This window comes from Oncorhynchus keta, chromosome 13 (assembly GCF_023373465.1).
Source record: "Oncorhynchus keta strain PuntledgeMale-10-30-2019 chromosome 13, Oket_V2, whole genome shotgun sequence".
NCBI classification, from domain to species: Eukaryota; Metazoa; Chordata; class Actinopteri; order Salmoniformes; family Salmonidae; genus Oncorhynchus; species Oncorhynchus keta.
The window spans coordinates 20,780,393-20,804,432 of NC_068433.1; the positions used below are offsets into that span (position 1 = coordinate 20,780,393).

The 24,040-nt window shown below is 41.8% G+C and overlaps 4 protein-coding genes across 4 annotated transcripts; all 4 read left to right on the forward strand.

Annotated features, from left to right (window-relative positions):
• Positions 1-774: 774 nt before the first annotated feature.
• Positions 775-2,409, forward strand: zgc:103586. Its single transcript, XM_035784676.2, has 5 exons — positions 775-936; positions 1,101-1,229; positions 1,378-1,489; positions 1,786-1,843; positions 2,048-2,409. Exons 1-5 carry the CDS (start codon positions 930-932, stop codon positions 2,156-2,158), a joined length of 417 nt encoding a protein of 138 aa, XP_035640569.1. The 5' UTR covers positions 775-929; the 3' UTR covers positions 2,159-2,409.
• A 309-nt stretch (positions 2,410-2,718) lies between these two features.
• On the forward strand, positions 2,719-7,804 carry LOC118392004 (mitochondrial fission 1 protein-like). Its single transcript, XM_035783593.2, has 5 exons — positions 2,719-2,922; positions 4,238-4,370; positions 5,870-5,946; positions 6,110-6,215; positions 6,378-7,804. Exons 1-5 carry the CDS (start codon positions 2,878-2,880, stop codon positions 6,482-6,484), a joined length of 468 nt encoding a protein of 155 aa, XP_035639486.1. The 5' UTR covers positions 2,719-2,877; the 3' UTR covers positions 6,485-7,804.
• Positions 7,805-14,911: 7,107 nt separating this feature from the next.
• Positions 14,912-17,577, forward strand: LOC118392005 (claudin-15). The gene is made up of 5 exons (XM_035783594.2): positions 14,912-15,444; positions 16,000-16,164; positions 16,411-16,492; positions 16,651-16,758; positions 16,911-17,577. Exons 1-5 carry the CDS (start codon positions 15,228-15,230, stop codon positions 17,005-17,007), a joined length of 669 nt encoding a protein of 222 aa, XP_035639487.1. The 5' UTR covers positions 14,912-15,227; the 3' UTR covers positions 17,008-17,577.
• Positions 17,578-17,988: 411 nt separating this feature from the next.
• dnajc3b (DnaJ (Hsp40) homolog, subfamily C, member 3b) lies at positions 17,989-24,040 on the forward strand. Its single transcript, XM_035783595.2, has 12 exons — positions 17,989-18,488; positions 18,898-19,008; positions 19,362-19,486; positions 19,664-19,738; positions 20,074-20,217; positions 20,399-20,580; positions 20,851-20,970; positions 21,958-22,063; positions 22,292-22,412; positions 22,696-22,828; positions 23,065-23,213; positions 23,441-24,040. Exons 1-12 carry the CDS (start codon positions 18,404-18,406, stop codon positions 23,581-23,583), a joined length of 1,494 nt encoding a protein of 497 aa, XP_035639488.1. The 5' UTR covers positions 17,989-18,403; the 3' UTR covers positions 23,584-24,040.

Genomic DNA, 24,040 nt, shown 5'->3' on the forward strand with positions numbered 1-24,040 from the left:
AGACCGATGGGAGGGGAGTGGCTATTGCTCCTGCTGACTCCATTCCTCCGGGTGCGGGATTCTGTAACGATCTGAGTGTAGTGGGTGAGAAGTCAGGCGCAGGAAGCAGAGAGTTCAGGGGAGTGCTATTTTAATGCACAAAGAAATGGCGAACATAAGCCAACCCCATGAACAAACAAACGCCCCAAACAGGGGGACTTAAACTGTCCAGGAAAAACCACAAAAATGGGAAAACACGAAACCCATAGACGTGCACACAAGTACACCAAACAGATGATCACAATAATTAATCCCGCACAAGGAACCAGGCGGGCCGGCTGACTAATAAAGCCTCACTACTATATTACCTTACTCAAAACAGGTGCACTCAATAAACACATAAGGAGGGGGAGGGAAGCGTCCTTCGCTCGGAGTCGTGACACATACTTGAGGTCTGGATGATCGAAATGCGGTGTAGAAAAAAAACTCTCCAAACCAAAAAGTGGGTATTTGGGCATATACCTATAGCCCCTACACCACTGTATGTGTATGCAAGCCTTTCTGTCACTTTAATTACAAATAAAGCTAGCAAGAAAACTGGTCACCTTGCAAAATATGTAATTGTATGTATTCTTTGAATGTGTGTTTACTGTAGTCTCAACAGAACAACGAAATGCCTGGTTCCGCTGTGGCTGGTGGCACATTGCAAATCTCCCCAAAATGACGCACACGTTCAACCAACCAATGGCTTAAAGGTCAACATTACATAAGCGTGAGTTAGTCCCTTCTGATGTATGATACATTTGCAAGACCAAACCAACTTGTGCGCTGCTGCCTCGGTGCCGTAATTTGAATGAAGTTGTCCTACTCTGATCTCCAATTTCTCCGTTTCAAAAGGATTCAATGTTGCATAGCCTACTTGTGGAAGACCCTTTACGATTCCAACTGATATGGCAGGCAAGTGCACTAATAGAGAGACAGCTATATTTTATTGCCAACAGTATTTTAAACACAGTGTAGGACAATCCTAAATGAGACCGTGTTAAATGTGCAGAGTTAAAAGCATTACGTTTGTAAGTGTGTGGTGATTTTCTTTCTTCTGTGTCCTACTCATATCCCAGGCACAGACAACGCAAAAGTCAAGGAGCTCGTTTTAAAGTGCATGAATGCACGGGAAATGGCATATTGCCCTTACAGCCGGTTCCCGGTCGGTGCCGCCATATTGACAGCAGATGGCGCTATAATTACGGGTAATATCTTAGTCAAGGAGCTTAGATATTACTGACTGATGTCACTTTTCCTCTCTCAGCAGCACATTTGACATTTTATGCTAATTACAGTCAAATCGATTTCGACATGTAATATGTTGTCATTTGTGTGTGTTTGTTTGTGTAATAGGTTGCAATGTGGAAAATGCCTCTTTTGGGCTCACAGTGTGTGCTGAGCGAACAGCAATACAGAGAGCCGTAGCAGAGGGACACAGGAAATTCAGTGCTATCGCTGTTACATGGTGAGATACTGGCCCAGTAGCCCTTCATATTTATACCTTCTAAATTACTTCTACGACTGGTGAGACTGAACATATTGAATTGTCTATAACCATGATCTCTAATAACAAGGCTAACCAAGCCTCTGGCTGGCTGTTTTTTTCTCTCTCTCTCTCTCTCTCTCTCTCTCTCTCTCTCTCTCTCTCTCTTCAATTTCCATTTAATTACATTTTCAATTTAAGGGGCTTTATTGGAATGTGAAACATATGTTTACATTGCCAAAGCAAGTTCTCTCTCTCTGTGTGTGTGTGTTCTGTAGTGACATCAAAGATAGTTTTGTTGGACCTTGTGGAGCTTGTCGGCAGGTGCTCATTGAGGTAAGGTCACCACTGATATTTCACAGAACTAAATATAATAATATATCCACAGGCAGCAGGCAGGGATTATGTTTGTACACAATGTGCCTCTAAATCTTTATAAAAATATAGTTACATTTTATATATGTGTGTGTGTGTGTGTGTGTGTAGTTGTCAACTGTGTTATAAGTCACTATCTCTCTCGCTCTTTCTCTCTCTCCCCAGTTTGGAACAGATTGGGTTGTGTACTTGACTAAGCCAGATGGCTCATACAAAGAAACCAGCCTTAAAGAACTGCTCCCTCTAGCTTTCTCCCCAGCCCACCTCGGACATTAACTGACACAGCCAAGGACATAGCCATAGTTAGCCTACAGTTACAGTAATTCACACAGTATAGATATTTGATATTACACATTCAAAATACTTCTTCTCGCCACATTCCATTTAGACGTAGTGGTACAGACAGGCAGAATTTATATTTAGAGATATTATATACCATTTTTTTTTTCAGAAGAGGAAATACAACTATGTTCAACTACCATTAAAATGACTGTTTGCATGAAATAAAACCATATGATTTTAACGTTTGTGTGTATTCATGTATTATTATTATTGTATTTGCATATGATTTAGCAAAAACGTCTTCCATTAGAAGACAAAACATGGAAATAAAACAATGTTTGCTATAATTATATGGCTGGCTAGGGGCTCCCGAGTGGCGCAGCGGTCTAAGGCACTACATCTTAGTGCTAGAGGTGTCACTACAGACCCTGGTTTGATTCCAGGCTGTATCACAACTGACCATGATTGGGAATCCCATAGGGCGGTGCACTGTTGCCCCAGTGTCATCCGGGTTAGGGTAGGTCATCATTGTAAATAATAATTTGTTCTTCACTGACTTGTCTAGTAAAATAAAAATAGCTAGCCACTTGGTAAAAGTGGGAGTTTCCAGTCACTTCCGGAAACATGGGTCGAAAATTTGTCGAAAATATACAGTAGCTTCAACATAGAAACATGGTAAAAGTGAGCATTTCCAGTTAGTTACTTCCGGAAACATGGAGGCTGTTGTCAGTGAATTGGTAGCTCCCGAAGACCTTTTGGTAAATTTACGTTTTATAATTCTCTTGATTTATAACAAAGCTGTATCATGTTTAGACAAAACCGTGTCGGAGATACCCAGCTTTCCAGATACACTCGTTAATATGTGATCAAACGTTTAAAACAGTTAAGGTGTAGAAGTGAAACATATGCTAACGTTATCTAGCCATATTGCTAGTAGCTAGCTAGCTACAGTAACGTTAGCTGTCATTCCTTACACATAATCACTAACACTAGCTGCGTTCTGTTGAGTCGTTTTGCCTAAATACACAGTATACAGATATGTATGAAGCCTTTTGATGGATATTCCAATCCAACGAAACGTTTAAAAGCCAAGTGTTGATCGCATTGTTGTGTTTTTCATATTGTATTTTGAATGTTGTTCGACCAACGTTAGTTAGCTTGCACAACCTTTATTTAACCAGGAAGGCTAGTCGAGAACAAGTTCTCATTTACAACTGCGACTTGGCCAAGATAAAGCAAAGCAGTTTGACACATACAACAACACAGAGTTACACATGGAATAAAAAAAAAACATACAGTCAATAATACAATATAAAATGTCTATATATACACAGTATGTGCAAATGAGGTAGGATAAGGGAGATAAGGCAATAAATAGGCCATTGTACCGAAGTAATTAGAATATATAAATTAAACACTGGAATGGTAGATGTGCAGAAGATGAATGTGCATGGGGATGAGGTAGTTGGATGGGATATTTACAGATGGGCTATGTGCAGTGATCTGTGAGCTGCTCTGACAGCTGGTGCTTAAAGCTAGTGTTGGAGATATGAGTCTCCAGCTTCAGTGATTTTTGCAGTTCATTCCAGTCATTGGCAGCAGAGAACTGGAAAGAAAGGCGGCCAAAGTAAGAATTGGCTTTGGGGGTGACCAGTGAGATATACCTGCTGGAGCGCGTGCTACGGGTGGGTGCTGCTATGGTGATCAGTGAGCTGAGATAAGGCGGGGCTTTACCTAGCAGAGACTTGTAGGTGACCTGGAGCCAGTGGGTTTGGCGATGAGTATGAAGCGAGGGCCAGCCAACGAGAGCGTACAGGTCGCAGTGGTATCAGGCGTGACCATGATACAGCATTAATGTAGCTACTGTACTGACAACATCATCAACATCAAACTTCCTAAAGGTCCCAGATTAATCTTTTTATTTTACTATTATGACAGGAATACAGTCTTGAAATATGCTACAACAACTGAGATTGTTTATTCTCGCTGCCTTCAGTAAATTCACCAGTGAAGACTATCAACACCCTGAACCCACTAAAGGTACCCATATTTGTTCTGTTTTTTGACCATCAGAAATTTGAGAAGAAGTACAACTCTGAATTGGTAAAGGGGGGCGTATCGAAGGAGACCAAGTTTGAATATGCATGGTGTCTGACCCGGAGCAAGTATTCAGGCGACATCAAGAAAGGAATCGTATTGCTGGAAGGTGGGTAGCCTACAGTAGTTCTGTACTCGGAAGACAATAAGATATCCTTACAAATGCCTCTCATAAAATAATGATGTACAGTGCCTTCTGAAAGTATTCAGACCCCTTGACCTTTTCCACATTTTGTTACATTACAGCCTTATTCTAAAATGGATTCAATAAATAAAAATCCACAGCAATCTACACACAATACCCCATAATGATGAAGCAAAAAACATTTTTTAGACATGTTTAAAAAACAGAAAAACCTTATTTACATAAGTATTTGGACCCTTTGCTATGAGACCTGAAATTGAGTTGAGGTGCATCCTGTTTACATTATTCTTGAGATGTTTATGTAATTTCCCACAGTTGACAGTGCATGACAGAGCAAAAACAAAGCCATGAGGTCGAAGGAATTGTCCGTAGAGCTCCGAGACAGGAATGTGTCGAGGCACAGATTTATGTTTTTATTTTATTGAGCCTTTATTTAACTAGGCAAGTCAGTTAAGAACAAATTCTTATTTACAATGATGGTCTACCCAGATCTGTTGAAAGGTACCAAAACATTTCTGCAGCATTGAAGGTCCCTGAGATCACAGTGGCCTCCATCATTCCTAAATGGAAGAAGTTTGTAACCACCAAGACTCTTCCTTGAGCTGGCCAAACTGAGCAATCGAGGGACAGGCGCCTTGGTCATGGAGGTGACCAAGAACCCAATCTCTGCAGCACTCCACCATTCAGGCCTTAATGGTAGAGTGGCCAGACGGAAGCCCTCCTCAGTAAAAGGCATATGACAGACCGCATGGAGTTTGCAAAAAGGCACGTAAAGACTCTCAGACCATGAGAAACAAGATTCCCTGGTCTGATGAAATCTTTGGCCTGAATGCCAAGTGTAAATTCTGGAGGAAACCTGGCACCATCCCTACTGTGAAGCATGGTGGTGGCAGCATCATGCTGTGTGGATGTTTTTCAGTGGCAGGGACTGGAAGACTAGTCAGGATTGAGGCAAAGATGAATGGAGCAAAGTACATGATGAAAACCTACTCCAGAGCGCTCAGGACCTCAGACTGGGGCGAAGGTTCAGCTTCCAACAGGACAACAACCCTAAGCACACAGCCAAACAACGCAGGAGTGGCATCGGGACAAGTCTCTGAATGTCCTTGGAGTAGCCCAGCCAGAGCCCGGACTTGAACCCGATTGAACATCTCTGGAGCGACCTGAAAATAGCTGTGCATCGACGCTCCCCATCCAAGGCTGTAATCGCTGCCAAAGGTGCTTGAATAAAGTACTGAGTAAAGGGTCTGAATACTTGTGTAAATGTAATATTTCCGTTAAAAAAAAATATATATATATATATATATAAATGAGCAAAAGTCCAGAGGTCTGAATACTTTCCGAAGGCACTGAATGGATCTTTTTGGAATGAAATGCTGACATAGTGTAACGTAAAGTGCATTGGCCTACTTAACACGCCTATAATAATGTTACTGGGACTGTTTGCTCAATTTGTTTTATAGAGCTGGTTAACAAGGGATCAAAGGACGATGCCAGAGACTTCCTGTTCTACCTAGCTGTGGCCAACTACAGACTTAAGGTGACATTCACTGTACCCCCCAGGTTTTAAGAGAATTTATTGTAATGAAATAAATTACTCTGTCTCCCATCTCTTGTTGAGTTGATTGCGGAAGATATCATTGCACCTTTTACTCTATTGTATCTCTCTCTCTATCGCTCCATATATCTCTTTATCATCACAGGATTATGAGAAAGCTCTGAAGTACATCCGCACTCTCCTGAAAAATGAACCTGGGAACAAGCAAGCCTTGGAGCTGGAAAAGCTCATAGACAAGGCTCTAAAAAAAGGTGAATGGCAAAGAACAGGGAGCATATATGAAGGCTCGAACGCAATAGTTCTAATTTGAATGCTTCATGATCACTGATGTGGCAGGACATGACGGGTAGAAGATGAATAGGTGTAAGTAATAAGGGCAATGTTCATGTTTTGACATTCACTTTTTTCCACAGATGGCTTGGTTGGCATGGCGATCGTCGGGGGAATCGGCCTGGGCGTGGCCGGACTAGCAGGCCTCATCGGATTGGCTGTGTCTAAGGGTCATGGTCCGAGGTCCTAATATGAAGTGTGGAGGGCCTTCACTTTACTAACACACGTCAAAGGAAAGACTGATGACATGCATTCTCTTAACTTCTCCCCCATAACAAATTCAACTAAGGTTGGAGATGGATGGTGTTTCCAAAGAGCAGAAGATCACCCGATGATCTTCCAAACACATCCTACTCACATTGTCCATGGAATAATGTTTGGGGATTGGTTTCTGAAAATAGCCTTAATTTCACTTAAATTGTCTTTTTTTATTTTAACAAGTGTTTTGTTTCCAGTGAATTTGACATATGTATGTACAGAAGTATATTGTGCCACATTTTGTCTTCTATATTATACAGTGTAAATAAGGGTGATGAAATATGTAGCTGAATGGAATGGAATGGCATTTCTTGACTTACTGCCCTCAGTATTTTAGTTAGCATTTATAAGTGCAATGATACTTCAATTATTATTGTTCTCTGCATCATTCATTTAGAAAGAAAGCATTGTAGTTTAGGGAAGTGTCTTAGGTTTAGAGGTAAGTGTACTTGTGTTGTGATGTAGTGTCCACGCCGGTAGCAGTATCTCTATTGTTGGTCAGAATTAGGGAGCTGTGATGTGGGTCACTCATCTAATGCCCACAGGGGGCATCCTGTCTTATGGATGCAAGTTGATGTTTACTGCGATGAGTCTTGTCCTGGAGGCAGAACTGAGCAATTTCCGCTAGATCGGGCCAGCTGCAAAGTCAAAATTGTCTGCATTGTGAAAATTAACGATAACAAAGAATAGGTTTTTGGTCTTAATTTAAGGTTAGGGTTAGCATTGTGGTTATGTTTAAAATCTGATTTTATTACTTGGCTGTGCCAGCTGGTGACCACTCTTCAGAGCTGCCTCCAGAATAAGATTAATGACAAAAAATCACTAACCTGCCTTAGGGATAGGGTCAAGATGAATACCCAACTCGTTTGTCTTTCATTTGCAGTGTACATGTAATAATAACAGTATTTATCCACAATATAGCACCATTTACTCAAGTGATCGTAATAACAGAATACTAACATGATTATGATTGTTTTGTATCTGGTGTAATATAATACATCAAAATTCCAAGACTTATCAACTTTTGATTGTCAAGGAATTAATTTAAAGTTGGTATGGTTTCTTAATGTACACATTTGGAATGCACTGTTGGAGATAGGGTACATCATTGTCATCATAATCCTTGCAGATGTTCAGTGTTAACCAACCACACGTTTGGGTCACTGCATGCTTTGTTGTGTTTTGAATTGTTATAAATGATCAACAGGTTGGAAGGAAATGAATAAAGGGCAGAGCTAGTATACACGCACAATGTTGGCAGACCCATCTCCCAGTCTGTTCAATCTATCAAAGTCATTATCTAAAGGGATCATCTATTGATCGACCAAAGTACAGTTTGCACTCCTCAATCCTCCCTGACCTGCTCGTTGTTTTCACACGTCTAACTGGCATTCTCTTTACTGTTGACGTGCATGTGCCAGGGTTGTGTTCATTATGGCAAACCGTAGCAAAAGGTTTTGCAACGGAAAACAAAAACAAGCATTTCTTATTAGTTCAGGTAGCCTACTCCAGGTAGCCCTAGTTCGTGTAGATCCTCCCTGTTTCAGTCCATTTTCTTCTGTTTGTAGCGGGTTGAGAGTTTCAAATTCCTTGATTGTAAACATCACTAAGGACCTATCATGGTCCAAACACACCAAGACAGTCATGTAGAGCACTCCCCAAAGCCTATTCCCCCACAGGAGGCTGAAAAGATTTGGCGTGGGATCCTTAAAAAGTTATACAGCTGCACCATCGAGTGCATTGCCTTGGTTGCAGCACCGCTTGGTATGGCAACTGCTCGGCATCCAATCGTAAGGCACGACAGTGTACGGCCCAGTACATTACTGGGGCGGAAGGGTGGCCTAGTAACCAAAAGGTTGCAAGTTCGAATCCCCGAGCTGACAAGGTACAAATCTGTCGTTCTACCCCTGAACAAGGCAGGGGCAGAATGTTCCTAGGCCGTCATTGAATCAAAGGATTATTTACTTTGACCCCCTTATTGTATTCTTATTTCATCCTTTTTTTCCCTGCACTGACTCTTTTGCACCGGCTCGTTGTACGCTCACTGTACTCTAACCACACACATACGTACTAAACTAACACTCCAACACACACACACGGACAAACACACACACATGCATATTGACGCCACAAACACACACACATAAACTCATAGACTTTTTCAGGACCCTGTCTTTCAAAGATAATTCATAAAATTCAAATAACTTCACAGATCTTCATTGTAAAGGGTTTAAACATGGTTTCCCATGCTTGTTCAATGAACCATAAACAATGAATGAACATGCACCTGTGGAACGGACTTTAAGACACTAACAGTTTATAGACGGTAGGCAATTAAGGTCACAGTTATGAAAACTGAAAGAGGCCTTTCTACTGACTGAAAAACACCAAAAGAAAGATGCCCAGGGTCCCTGCTCATCTGCGTGAACGTGCCTTTGGCATGCTGCAAGGAGGCATGAGGACTGCAGATGTGGCCAGGGCAATAAATTGCAATGTCCGTACTGTGAGACGCCTAAGACAGCGTTACAGGGAGACAGGACGGACAGCTGATCATCCTCACAGTGGCAGACCACGTGTAACAACACCTGCACAGGATCGGTACATCCGAACATCACACCTGCGGGACAGGTACAGGATGGCAACAACAACTGCCCGAATTACACCAGGAACGCACAATCCCTCCATCAGTGCTCAGACTGACTTCCTTGTCCCTCATGTGGTACCCTTCCTGCAGGCTCATCTTGACGTGACCCTCCAGCATGACAATGCCACCATCCATACTGCTCGTTCTGTGCGTGATTTCCTGCAAGACAGGAATGTCAGTGATCTGCCATGGCCAGCAAAGAGCCTGGATCTCAATCCCATTGAGCACGTCTGGGACCTGTTGGAGCGGAGGGTGAGGGCTAGGGCCATTCCCCCCAGAAATGTCCGGGAACTTGCAGGTGACTTGGTGGAAGAGTGGGGTAACATCTCACAGCAAGAACTGGTAAATCTGGTGCAGTCCATGAGGAGGAGATGCACTGCAGTACTTAATGCAGCTGGTGGCCACACCAGATACTGACTGTTACTTTTGATTTTGACCCACCCCCCTTTGTTCAGGGACACATTATTCCATTTATGTTAGTTACATGTCTGTGGAAGTTGTTCAGTTTATGTCCCAGTTGTTGAATCTTGTTATTTTCATACAAATATGTACACGTTAAATTTGCTGAAAATAAACGCAGTTGACAGTGAGGACCTTTCTTTTTTTGTTGAGTTTACATTTACATTCCTTCACACTATCCACTTACACTGCTGCTACTGTTTATTATCTATGCATAGACACATGACCCCTTCCTGCATGTACATATTACCTGAATTACCTCAACAAACCTATACACTGCACATTGACTTAGTACCTGTATATAGCCTTGTTATTGTTATTTTATCGTGCACAATTGGCCCTGCGTTGTCCGAGTTTGGCAGGTGTAGGACGTCATTGTAAATAAGAATGTGTTCTTATCTGACTTTCCTAGTTAAATAAAGGTTATATATATATTTTTTTTTAAACTGTCGGTTAAGGGGTTGTAAATGATCATTTCATAGTAAGATCTACACCTGTAGTATTCGACGCATGTGACAAATAACATTTGGTTTGGCTGTTCACTAGCCTAGTTCAGTTTGGTGGTCACACGCTCCAGAATGGATTCACTCACTGTGGACATCATTTTACAACAGGAAGGTTTGAAGATTATGGATGATAGGTTATTACTTATGTAGGCATTATCAGCCGACAGCGATGTTAGCTAGCTACTCATTAACTCTTCGACACGACCGAAACTCACCATGACAAAGCATCGGGCAATATAATTCTCATTTGGGTTGGTGTGCTGAGGCCAGGGTCACAAGGAAAATCACATCACATAAAAGGGATAGTTCAGCCAAATTACAAATTAATGTGTATATTTGGCTGTGTTTACACAGGCAGCCAATTTTGATATTTTGACCAATTATTGGTCTTATCGGTCAAAAGACCAATTAGTGGAAAAATACCAGCCTTAGTTTCATTACTTTGATAGGCAAGGAGAGACTATAATCCACAATTTGGTTTTGTTAAATTAGCCACTGCCATCAATTGCTAATATAAGCATTACAGAGCATTACAGAGAAGGGCATTTAAGTTTCTATATCAGATTGACGGGAAACCCAACATAGTTTCTGCATTGTCCATTATACCAGAGTAATTTATCCGATTACTGGCTTCCCCACATCCTGTACACACACACTTCCCTAATCAGTGCTGTTATGGGAATGGTAATAGATCGTTTTTTAATCTTAACCTATTACACCAAGGACATCACAAGGATTCATCAAATAGTCCAAATGTTATGAAATATCACAGCCATATAACTAATAATTTAAAACCACTCAGTTAATTGGCAGATACAGTACTTAGTGCCTAATTGATACTTAGCTAGAGTGAAATCAACATAGACATGTGGTTCCCAACACTGAGAAACACTGGTCTACACCAGGGTTTCTCAAACAATGGGTTGGAACCCAAAGTGGTTATGAGAATAGATCTATAATCACACACTATTTCTTCTTAATTTGAGTCATTGAGGATGATTTGCGTCACAGGAGGACGGACAATTTCTCAATTGGGTCTCAAGCAGAAATAGTCATAAAAAGAACCTTGTCTAGACTAACTTGAAACTTACATCTACGCCCAACCAACCCCTAGCTCACAGCTTTAGCCAGTGCACTTGCAGAGTAATCACATTTTAATGATGACTAATACCTGTAAAGAGTTAGGGAAAGTTACACACCCTTCCATAAAAAAATCACATAAAAAGAACGTTGACAGTAAAAGTCATAACAACATGAAGAACTAATGGTTTGGACAACAGCTCAGAGGCCATGCTGGAGCAGAGGAAGCCATACAATTAGGCTTTGGTAAACATCTCTCGTTTTCAGAGCAAGTGAACTCCGGTGTCGGCGGACAACAGAACTAGCAAGGCTATAGGCTAGACTACATTTACTAGGCAGCATCTCAATAGCCTAAAGAGGCTTTCTCTCTCATTTACTGACATGAAATAACTGGACAGGGCAAAAAACTATGTACAACAACAGTATCACTTTCACCTGTCCGTTGTTTTCAGATCAGTTCAGATGAAGAAGAGGAGATGATAAGACGAAGAAAGGAAGCCACAGACTATTGAGATGCAGCCTTAAATAGTAAGACAACGGCCCAGTTCAAATATGTAAAGCATGCACCCTTCATATGATATTCACTGGATTGTGTTGTGTTGTGTTTCACCAATTGGATGACACAAATGCATTAGTAGTTTCACTGTTCCAACACTAAAACCACATCTATTTGATAACCAGACTTTTATCTCTTCGTAATAACAGTTCCTGATACTTCATGAAAAATGTACCCATATTTCCAGGGAGGGTGCGGCCTTTGGCACTCTTGCCTTCTCTCACTCATATTTATTGGCCAACAGTGTTTTCTTCTGGATTGATTTTAAAGGCCCTCCTATTGTCATTACATGGAGTTTGCACAAATGTGTTTGCTTGTTTTAAATTCTCTGAACCTAAATACTTCAACCCCCTGTCACTGAATCAGGTTAAGGATTAACATTGTTCTGAATGGGCATTTTAGTGGGGGTCTGGGTTCCAGGGAGTGTGTGACTATGTTACACTTACTCTACAACAACCATGCAACAGATGGTAGCCTATGTGATTTGGGTGTGTTACTTGGAACTGGGCAGTTTTAGTGGGATGGTAATTGTGACAGTTGACCTTGTGTCAGTTGGCCTTGAAGCAATGAAATTCACGCCCAAAACAAATGTAACTGGAGGAACACATTTTGTCCAGATCTCCTCAGTCATCACTTTAAAACACCAATTTACAACACCTGACTCTATGCCAGTTAGGAGGTTGTCAGCATCAATATCATGTTGCCTGTATTCTTTAGTGGAACTGGCATAGGTCAACCTGCAATGATGCAGAAACTGAATTTCATATTGAAAAATATAAATAGGCTATGTATCAAATTAAGAATAAAGAGAAAAAATATTTGGGAAGTAATGTTGGACAATGTAACATCTTAATGTTTCAGTTATATTAGTACATCAATTATAATATATTGTATTTTATTTTTTCATTTCACCTTTATTTAACCAGGTAGGCTAGTTGAGAACAAGTTCTCATTTACAACTGCGACCAGGCCAAGATAAAGCAAAGCAGTGCGACACAAACAACAACACAGAGTAACACATGGAATAAACAAGCGTACAGTCAATAACACAATAGAATTTAAAAAAAAGAAAGTATATATACAAGGGTGTGCAAATGGCGTGAGGAGGTAAGGCAATAAATAGGCCTTAGTGGCGAAGTAATTACAATTTAGCAAATTAACACTGGAGTGATAGATGTGCAGATGATGATGTGCAAGTAGAAATATTGGTGTGCAGATGAGCAGAAAGATAAATAAAAACAATATGGGGATGAGGTAGGTAGATTGGATGGGCTATTTACAGATGGGCTATGTACAGCTGCATCGATCGGTTAGCTGCTCAGATAGGTGATGTTTAAAGTTAGTGAGGGAAATATAAGTCTCCAGCTTCAGCGATTTTTGCAATTAGTTCCAGTCATTGACAGCAGAGAACTGGAAGGAAAGGCGGGCAATTGAGGTGTTGGCTTTGGGGATGACCAGTGAGATATACCTGTTGGAGCGCGTGCTAAGGGTGGGTGTTGTTATCGTGACCAGTGAGCTGAGATAAGGCGGAGCTTTACCTAGCAAAGACTTATAGATGACCTGGAGCCGATGGGTCTGGCAACGAATATGTAGCGAGGGCCAGCCGACTAGAGCATACAGGTCGCAGTGGTGGGTGGTATATGGGGATTTGGTGACAAAACGGATGGAACTGTGATTGACTGCATGCAATTTGCTGAGCAGAGTGTTGGAGGCTATTTTGTAAAGGATCGGTAGGATAGTCAGTTTTACTAGATTCTCTCCTTGGCCTTATTGGTGTAGTAGAGGACATTAGGCTCTGTCCTCATCACTGACTCATACTTGTCTATGGCATCCTGATACCTGAAGACAAACATTTAATAATATTCATTTTTAGGACAAGAGTTAAATAGAACTGCCATACAATAGTCATATCTAAATATCAACCAAAGTGGATACAAATAGGTTTGGTGATAAAACTGTCAAAGAAACCTCAAATATAAACCTATCGAGGGAACACAGGAACTGAAATAGAAAACTCCCATAGGGACTGAAACATTGCCCACAGGGAGGGACTACAACATAGAGATGTGTTACCATATTATACCACATACTTATTTTCCACCATAATTTGGAAATAAATTAATTAAAAATCCTACAATGTGATTTTCTGGATTTGTTTCCCTCATTTTGTCTGTCATAGTTGAAGTACACTTCAACTATGACAGACAAACTGTGGGGAAAAAATGATGAAAATTACAGGCCTCTCATCTTTTGAAGTGGGAGAACTTGCACAATTGGTGGCTGACTAAATACTTTTTTGCCCCACTGTAGGTAGGCAGGGATTGACCTTGAGGGTTGCCCTATTGCTTGTATTTATGGTATGTTTGGCAGCGTGAGTGAAGGAGGCTTTGTTGCGAAATAGAAAGCCTATTCCAGATTTAATTTTGGATTTGAGATGTTTAATATGAGTCTGGAAGGAGTGTTTACAGTCTAGCCAGATACCTAGGTATTTGTAGTTGTCCACATATTCTAAGTCAGAACCATCCAGAGTAGTGATGCTAGTGCGGGCAGCGAACGGTTGAAAAGCATGCATTTAGTTTTACTAGCGTTTAAGAGCAGTTGGAGGCCACGGAAGGAGTGTTGTATGGCATTGAAGCTTGTTTGGAGGTTTGTTAACACAATGTCCAAAGAAGGGTGTCGTCTGCGTAGAAGTGGATCAGGGAATCACCCTCAGCAAGAGCAACATCGTTGATATATACAGAGAATAGAGTCGGACCGAGAATTGAACCCTGCGGTACACCACAGGTTGTTCAATTATTTATTTCCTAAAAATCCATGTAGGCTAAGTCAACTTTCATGTATTCCGACATACTGTAAACACAAGGGCATAGAGCAACCATTGGACTTTCGTGAGTCTCCATTGCCTGATAGACACCTGTTCAGTTTCAGGCTGTAAAATGCAAAAGGCAGATAGGCCTGGAGAGAGAGCGAGAGAGAGAGAGAGAGAGAGAGAGAGAGAGAGAGAGAGAGAGAGAGAGAGAGAGAGAGAGAGAGAGAGAGAGAGAGAGAAATAGAGAGAAATAGAGAGATAGAGTGAGTGAGTGTGTGTGTGTGGGTGTGTGCCTGTGTGTGAACCTGTGTGAGAGGGGGTGGGAGAGAACACAGGTTGACAATGATAAATCATTGAGCATATCTGTTGCTCTCAACAAACTTTCTCATTGGCAACCTAACACAACTGTGTCGCAGAAGGGGAACAGACACTCAAAAGCATTTGCACCGGTGAACTATATGTTCGGTTTTTTTTAAAGCCCGAATATCCGAAACAAAAATAAGTTAATCTAATAAAATCGAAGAGGATACAATCTAACGAAGGGATATACCCGGTTTCTTTCTCTCTATTTGTCTATCGCCTTCTCTCTTTATTTATCACCAAATACTTGAAAAAAACAGAATGGATCCAATAGTGGAGGTCGCCGCCTTGCTGCTTGGGTTTCTGGGATGGGTGATGGTGGGGATAGCTATACCCAACCGTTACTGGAAGGTTTCCACCGTTGATGGGAGCGTCATCACTACCTCCACCATCTATGAGAACCTATGGATGTCCTGTGCCACGGACTCTACAGGTATCCACAACTGCCACGAGTTCCCCTCTCTGCTCGCCCTGAATGGTACGGACATCCTAGAGAAAGATAATATTTTCAATATGAAAAAAATTGTGTTAAGGAATAAATGGATTTACTGCCTGTGGTGATATTGTTTGGTTGTCGTTACACAAATATGTCAAGGCAGATATGTTACACTTTTTCTTAGGAATGTTTTGTTTGTGACTGAGAGGACAAAAGGTTCAAATATTATCATCCCAGAACGACATCAATAAACAATTAATTTAGGTTGAATCATTGGTTGATATGAAATCAGTCAAATCAGACCTTTTTTTTTTGCCACATTTAGAGTTTTTAGAGTTTTTTTCTTCTCTAATCAACACAAAACAGAAGGATAGTTCCATTTCAATAGATCGTATTCTTAAATATCATCATAATTATTGGCTATTATTTGGCTATAAAATGTGTAGAACTCAATATGTTTCTTTACAAATCACATTTGAAACAAATGTAATAATCCTCCTATTTGTTATTACAGTATAAAACAAAACATGTTATAGGCCAATTCATTTTGTTTGTGAAAGTGACAATTTGTGTTTATTCATATGCTCTGTCCCGCAGGATATATCCAAGCGTCTCGAGCACTAATGATTGCTGCGATTATTTTCGGATCTATCGGGCTCCTTGCAACCCTGATCGGGATGCAGTGTTCTAAAGCAGCTGGAGAGAACATGGTTCTAAAGGGTAGAATAGCTGGTGTTGGAGGTGTCCTATTCTTGCTTCAGGGTAAAGGGATATTATTGTCTTTAACTGTATATAGTCATAACTGCCACCTCTTAAGGATCTTGTGCACAATTAATTTAAATAATCTCTCTCTGTCTCTCTCTCTCTCTCTCTCACACACACACACACACACACACACACACACACACACACACACACACACACACACACACACACACACACACACACACACACACACACACACACACACACACACACACACACACACATACTATATCTCTCTCTCAGGCCTGTGTACAATGATCTCAGTATCTTGGTATGCTTTCAACATCACCCAGGACTTTTTTAATCCATTATATCCCGGGATAAAGTAAGTGAGAAGGAAATTACCACCCAATCCAATTACTGCAATTAGCCTACTGGCACACTGCTGTCCTCTGCTGTCTGTTAGACAGAAGAGCAGTCACCAAACCAACATGTTTATTGTTTATGAACTTGACAAAATGTAGGACCTACTGTGTTTTGCAGGTATGAGATTGGAGAGGGCCTCTACATTGGCTGGTGCTCTGCTGTTCTTGCTATCGTTGGGGGATCTTGTTTGACATGTGCCTGCAAACTGGGCACGTCTGAGAAACAGTGAGTTCAGTGGATACTGTGTGTGTCTGTGTGTGTCTGTGTGTGTTTGTCTGTGTGTGTTACAATCCTTAATGCACGTGGGTTGGTGATTGGTGGTTTTATTTCATCTGTTTGCCCTCCTCACCCACTCTTCCTCTCATCCTCTTCCTCAGATCTTACCCCTACCAGCCCAGGGGCACAGTGTACTCTGGCAATGCACCATCGCAGAGTCAGGCAGCCACTTCCTATGGCCGGAACGCCTACGTTTGAACAGAGATAGAGAGCACACCAATGAACCATGGGGATCACCTTTATCCACCATGTCCAATGCCTGCAAACCAGACTCACTGTTGACCGCACAGTTACTTAAGACGTGTAAACGACATCTATAGTGCTGAGGGAGGTTAAGTGCTATGCTATGTAGGATTATGTATTTCATATTTGGATCAATCACCTCATGTTGAAGACATTATGGCTGTTAGTTTGGTTGTGGTGCACTGTGCAGACATGTCGCCTGTAAAATAACGCGCAATAGCTGAGGTGTCTAATGACTGATGCCTGCATTATATAACATGTTTTTATTTTCATAATGATATAGGCTCATGTTGGCATGAAGAGGGATGATTTGATGAAACGTCTAGATCTAGGGGAGTGTCCAAACCAGCAGATTAAGACTGTTGATTCTCAAGTACTGATGTTATGGAGATGTTTTGTATTGTTTGTACAGTTTTATAATGTCTGAGATGGGTGTGGCTGTCCTATGCCATTCTGAATGTTTGTTTTAGTTCTTTAGTTTCGTTTACAATTCCACCCAATAAAAATATTCTTTAAATACTCAAATTCCTAGTTTGTTTGTATCTAGTAACCTAACATAGCAGGCTTCTAGTGAGGAATGAACATGATCAACCATATGTTTATTATTATTACAGACAATAGACATTCTCTAAATACTCAAATTCCTATTTTGTTTGTGTCTAGTAACCTAACGTAGCAGGTTTCTAGTGAGGAATGAACATGATCAACTATATGTTTATTATTATTACAGACAATAGACATAGTGTTTGGCCCACAGATAACACTGAGGGATAGGCATATCAATAATATTCCTTTGTGAATATTATGGTATGACCAGTGACTGAACAGTGACGGCGTAATGTGCCATATATGGACATGGGAGTATAGTCTACGAGCTAAAATAGTTCATCCAATGAGACCGCCCCACGTTGGTAGGCAACAACGATGTGTGCTGCTAGAACCGGCCACTCACCGCACAGAAATGTAGGGCATTTGTATCCGTGAAGGAGGGGGTAAAAACCGGACCGGGTGAAGTTTCACTTTAGAAAGCACCTAAGTTGACAGCTGGCGAAGTTATTCAATGGCATGCCACGTAGAGAAAACTAAAATAATTGATTAGATCCATGCGATATTGCAATTTTGGCTGTCTAAACAACGTTGTACTACGCGAGTAAATTATAGGAACCTTCCATTAGCTCTCAAGTGTCACTCGGAACTATTTCTTAACCGGACCACTAAAACATATAGCCTCAAAACGATGAAGATGTTATGAAGAAAATTACCGTTTAAATGATATCGTACGTAGTTTGCAATTCAATTATATCAGAGACGTGAAATATACAACTCCAGGAGAAGTGTGAAGTATATAAGTATGGAGTCGGGGCGACGGAAAGGTCTCAGCGGGGTCCTGTCCTCCTTGTCACTGCTCTGTGTCATTCTGGACCTCCAGTTGGACGGTAAGACCAGACAGATAGATAGCAATGTGTTTTTGCCGGAATAGTTCAGTCTGCATAGAGCTGTTGATTAAAAAATAACGGTAACTAAGTATTCGGTTATTTCCTTAGCTCGGTATGCTACGACCGATTGTACAGGATAATCAGGTAGTTTTCTGTGTGCCCTTACTTGTTAACCACTGTAGACTAGCTAGGCTATCGAAACCCTTTGGCTGTTGGTTTACTTTTTTACATACTCCCTTTACAAACAAGTCCTATGATTTACATCTAGAGGGATGTCTACTGTTAAAATGACACAACATTTATGAACATAGCTACTCTGTCTCCTTCATTTAGGTCAGTTCCTATGTGGTTATGTGAGCAATTGCCTATGGGGGCTTCCAAGAGGCTCACACTAAGTGTTTTGTTTCAGGTGTCTTGGGGGCAACTCATGTGGAGATTGAGCAGCACTTGGAGATGGGCCGTAAACTGTTGGCTGCCGGTCAACTGGCGGAGGCCCTGTCCCACTACCACTCTGCAGTGGGTAAGGTTACCAACCAGACACACACATCATTATAGCTCCAACATTACCAGACACACACATCATTGTAGCTCCAACATCACTGCCCATGTAGCCTTTTTGTCTCCATCTCTCTGTCTGTACTCTGTTTGTAATAAGTGAGCTGCTTCCACATAACAAAGTCCCTTCAAGTGATGGGTTATTTCTGATCTCTCTCTCTCCCTTATTCCCTTATTCTTTCAGGTCAACACATTGAGTGAACTACACATTCTCAGTAAAATGTGTCCATGTACACCTAATAAATAAGTCACATGAAAGTAGAAATCTGTTGTGTTCTCCTACTTATCTACTGTATTTTACCCTGTCCCTTCCCTCAGAGGGTGACTCTAAGAACTACCTGACCTACTACAAGCGGGCAGCTGTGTTCCTGGCTATGGGAAAGTCCAAGTCTGCCCTGCCGGATCTGACCAGAGCCATCCAGCTCAAACCTGACTTTCTCGCTGTGAGTGGACACAGACAGTTGTTGACAACATCTCTGTCATCATGATAAATCACGGTTATGAACAACAATTGTGTGAAATTGTTATTAACTTTGTTTTTTAATCTATCTGTATCTTTCTCTATCTCCGTCCCTCTCCTCCATATCCCCTCTTCCCTCTCTCGGCCTCCATGTTTCCAGGCCAGACTGCAGAGAGGGAATATCTTCTTGAAGCAGGGTAACACCCAGGAGGCCCGGGAGGACTTTGAGGCTGTGGTAAATCGAGATTAATAAAAATATAGCTACTATTCTACTACTACCATACTATTAATTATATTTCTATGTCTAGTTACACCATATCCATCTGTCAACCAAAATCTCACTGCTTTCCCCCCCATACCCTCATCATATACTCTGTCTCATATTGCAATTTTTTACTATCCTTTTGTCATTGCAATTATGTGATGTGGGTGAGGTTAAGGGAATCTGAAAGGTTAGATACACTTGAGATGTGTTGTGTTCTATTATGTATTTATAGACCTGATATGAGTCATCTATTATATATTTATAATTTGTTTCTTCAGAAACCTTACCTTTCTTAATTTCCTCAGCTGCAGCGATCCCCTGACCAGGACGAGGCGCGGAACCAGCTTATGAGGGCCAACGAGCTTGAGGAGCTGCAGGAGGAGGCCCACGCGGCCCACCACAGAGGAGACTACAGCACCACCATCACTGTGCTAGACCGCGTCGTAGAGGTAGGGAGTAGCTCTGCCACAGGGCCTAGACATTGAGAACTCTATTTCACCTAGCCTCTTAAACTTGATCCTCAATACCTTCATCAGTCTGGGGTGCACTATACTTCAACAGACTTGGTATCAAATCATAAATTCACACCACTGAACTCCCTCCCTCCCTCCCACCCTTCTCTCTTTCCAGCTCTCCCCCTGGGACCCTGAGTCTCGGGAGCTCCGGGCTGAGTGCTACATTCGTCTGGGAGACCCTCGGAAGGCCATCCAAGACCTGACCCCCACCACCCGGCTGAGGAACGATAACCGAGGTGCCTTCCTCAAGCTCAGCACCCTGCACTATGACCTGGGGGAGCACCAGGAGTCACTAGGGTATGCTCACTAGAATATTGTATTAGTAATAGGGAGGAGTGATTTAAACAAACAACCACATTTACCAAGCAAATACATGTAAATTAAGAGGTTGTGAGCTTCAGAGCAACATTGGTTTGTGTTTTTGTATCTGTGGTTGATTTGTGACACTTGAAGTTTGAGAGTTAGTAAAGAATGCTCACTCTCTTTCAAACATACTAACACTTTTTTTTTTGACAGGCAAAAATCTCAAACCGCTTTGCAATCTGTCTCTTTCCTCTCCCTCTGCAGTCATGTCAGGGAGTGTCTGAAGCTGGATCAGGATGACAAGGAGTGTTTATCCCGTTACAAACAGGTAAAGAAGCTCAGCAAGCAGCTGGACTCTGCCGAGGAGCACATCCAGGAGGAAAGGTCAGTACCACTGCATCTAGCTAGTATGGCAGTCTAGTCCCTGTGGTGGTTTCTCTTATGTTTACCTTGACACTAAAGACAAATGCAGTTGCCCATCAGACAAATTGGAAGTATTTTAATTTTTTGCATTTTGGGGGGGGGGTTGCCAAGAATGATGAACACTGGCCCAAAAATGTAAATGAGCTATTTACATGCAGAAGTGCCATATGTTGCCTGCCTTTCACCAACACAAAGGGGAGTACTCAAAGATCATTACTGGAATTCTTTGTATTTTTGTTATCAGTAAATATTTAAAAAATCACATTGGAGAAGACTCAGCTTGCCCGTCTGCCATAAATGCCCTAAATTGTTTATCATTCACTTAAACAATGGGGAGGAACCAGAAAGATACAGTATGTTTTAGACTACTGGAATTCTATGCAGTTTGGTTGTTTTCGCTTTTTTTTATCACCTGCCTAATGGGGCAAACTCAGAGCAGGTTCAACTTGAGCGACGACTCAATTCATATACCCCAAGCAATAGGGCAACCCTCAAGGTCAATCCCCTGCCTACCTACAGTGGGGCAAAAAAGTATTTAGTCAGCCACCAATTGTGCAAGTTCTCCCACTTAAAAAGATGAGGCCTGTACGTTTCATCATAGGTACACTTCAACTATGACAGACAAAATGAGAAAAAAAATCCAGAAAATCACATTGTAGGATTTTTAAAGAATTTATTTGCAAATTATGGTGGAAAATAAGTATGTGGTGCTAAATGGGAGCACATCTCTATGTGGTAGTCCCTCCCTGTGGGCAATGTTTCAGTCCCTATGGGAGTTTTATATTTCAGTTCCTGTGTTCCCTCGACAGGTTTATATTTGAGGTTTCTTTGACAGTTTTATCACCAAACCTATTTGTATCCACTTTGGTTGATATTTAGATATGACTATTGTATGGCAGTTCTATTTAACTCTTGTCCTAAAAATGAATATTAAATGTTTATCTTCAGGTATCAGGATGCCATAGACAAGTATGAGTCTGTGATGAGGACCGAGCCTAATGTCCTCTACTACACCAATAAGGCCAAGGAGAGAATCTGCTTCTGCCTGGTCAAGGTGGGTCCCATCACTTAGACGCATTTAACCCATGGAGTGGGCCATATCTAGATTAGCATGACCTATCCCTCTACTGAAGTCAATTGTTAGTGTATCGGAAATTCTCAGAATTACTTTTACAACCGCGGATTTCGCATTACTTTAAAAATGATATTACTAATTAAGTAATTACAAATAGAATGGGGAAACAATGATGCTTATAAGTGTTGCTCCATTTGTCTCCACCAGAACAAGATGCCTGCTATGGCAATAGACATTTGCTCCGAGGCCCACCAGAGAGACCCACGCAACATCAATATCCTCCGAGACAGAGCTGAGGCCTTCATCCTCAACCAGGACTACGAGAAAGGTACTTTCACCATCCTATTACTGTAGCAAAGAGAATGATGACACGTGGTGATAAGACTTTGTGCCGCATTTGTGTCCCCTCCGTCAAGTACTCAAACACCGGCTGTCAAACTTGCCATGTAAACAAACCCAGTGTTTTGTAGCCAGGACCAGTCTAACGCCGCCCTGATTACGGCACATCCAAATCCCAGCGGGATCATTGTACCGGCTTTGTAAAGTATCCATTTTGATCTTTCTCTCTCTGCCTTTTTTTCCCCCCTTACCTTGCCCTCCCTTCTCTCTAGCGGTGGAGGACTACCAGGAAGCGAGGGAGTTTGACATGGAGAACAATGAGATCAGGGAAGGTCTGGAGCGAGCCCAGAAACTGCTCAAGCTCTCCCGGAAGAGGGACTATTACAAGATCCTTGGTGTCAATAGGTATGACTGACCTAGAGAGCTCTGTTCAAATACTTCTTCGAAGCATAATGCCTTCCTTCCTTGGAATAATCTACAGTGTATTTATGATCTATAAGCAATTGGACAAGTGACAAGTTGATTCTATTTGATGACATTCTATTTTCACCATCTGTGATCACCTCATGGTAATGGGGATGCATTTGCTCCTTGTATTCAAACAACATTTTACATTACCAACATGTTTTTTTCCCCCCCAGGAGTGCCAACAAACAGGAAATAATCAAGGCGTACAGGAAACTGGCCCAACAGTGGCATCCTGACAACTTCAGAGAGGAGTCGGAAAAGAAGGAGGCAGAGAAGAGGTTTATCGACATCGCCTCTGCTAAAGAGGTGCTCACCGACCCAGGTAATGAACTGTATATGTACCTGATAATGTTGCTCAAGCTGGTAGATAAGATCACTACTAACTAAACCCTCCCATACTGGAAAATCTATGACTGTATTTAGGAAGCTGTAAACTATTTGCAGTATGATAACGTCCTGTCGGACCACTTTCCTGTAATCTACATGTGTTGAAAACGTAGCTGGATACTTGTTGTGCATGATTAATGTCTCCCTACCCCAAACCGTTAGAAATGCGCCAGAAGTTTGACTCTGGTGAGGACCCCCTGGACCCAGAGAGTCAACAGGGAGGCGGTCAGGGTGGCCAGGGATGGCCCTTCCACTTCAACCCCTTCGAGTCTGGCGGCAACTACAACTTCAAGTTCCACCACTAGTGAGGATGAGACAAGAAACATGGGTGGTGGGGGGGGGAGCTGACTGACGGAACCAGGAAGGATTTACAATTGGAGGATTTTAGGGTTTATGACAACCCGTGGAGTAACTGGTGGACGTACCCAGGGGTTGGGGGATTCAGGTTGGATGTGGGGTGTTGTGGGTAATGTAGTGAGACAATGGGGATGTGAATGACACTGTCAAAGGCATTGGACTACTACTATACCGCGAGGGGTTGAGTTGTACAGTTAAACTTTCCTACATGGATGAAACTAAGTGACAATGTTGTCGGCTGTTGACTCGAGTGGTCGAAGACGCGCAAATAAAGTCCTACATTGGTGCGCTGTTCAGTCCTCCCAACTTGGCCCAGTCAGTTGATCCTGTCATTGCATCATATGTTATTTTTCTTTGGTGTCTGCTGCTGCTTTTACTTTTGCTTGGTATTTCTTCCATTTTTCG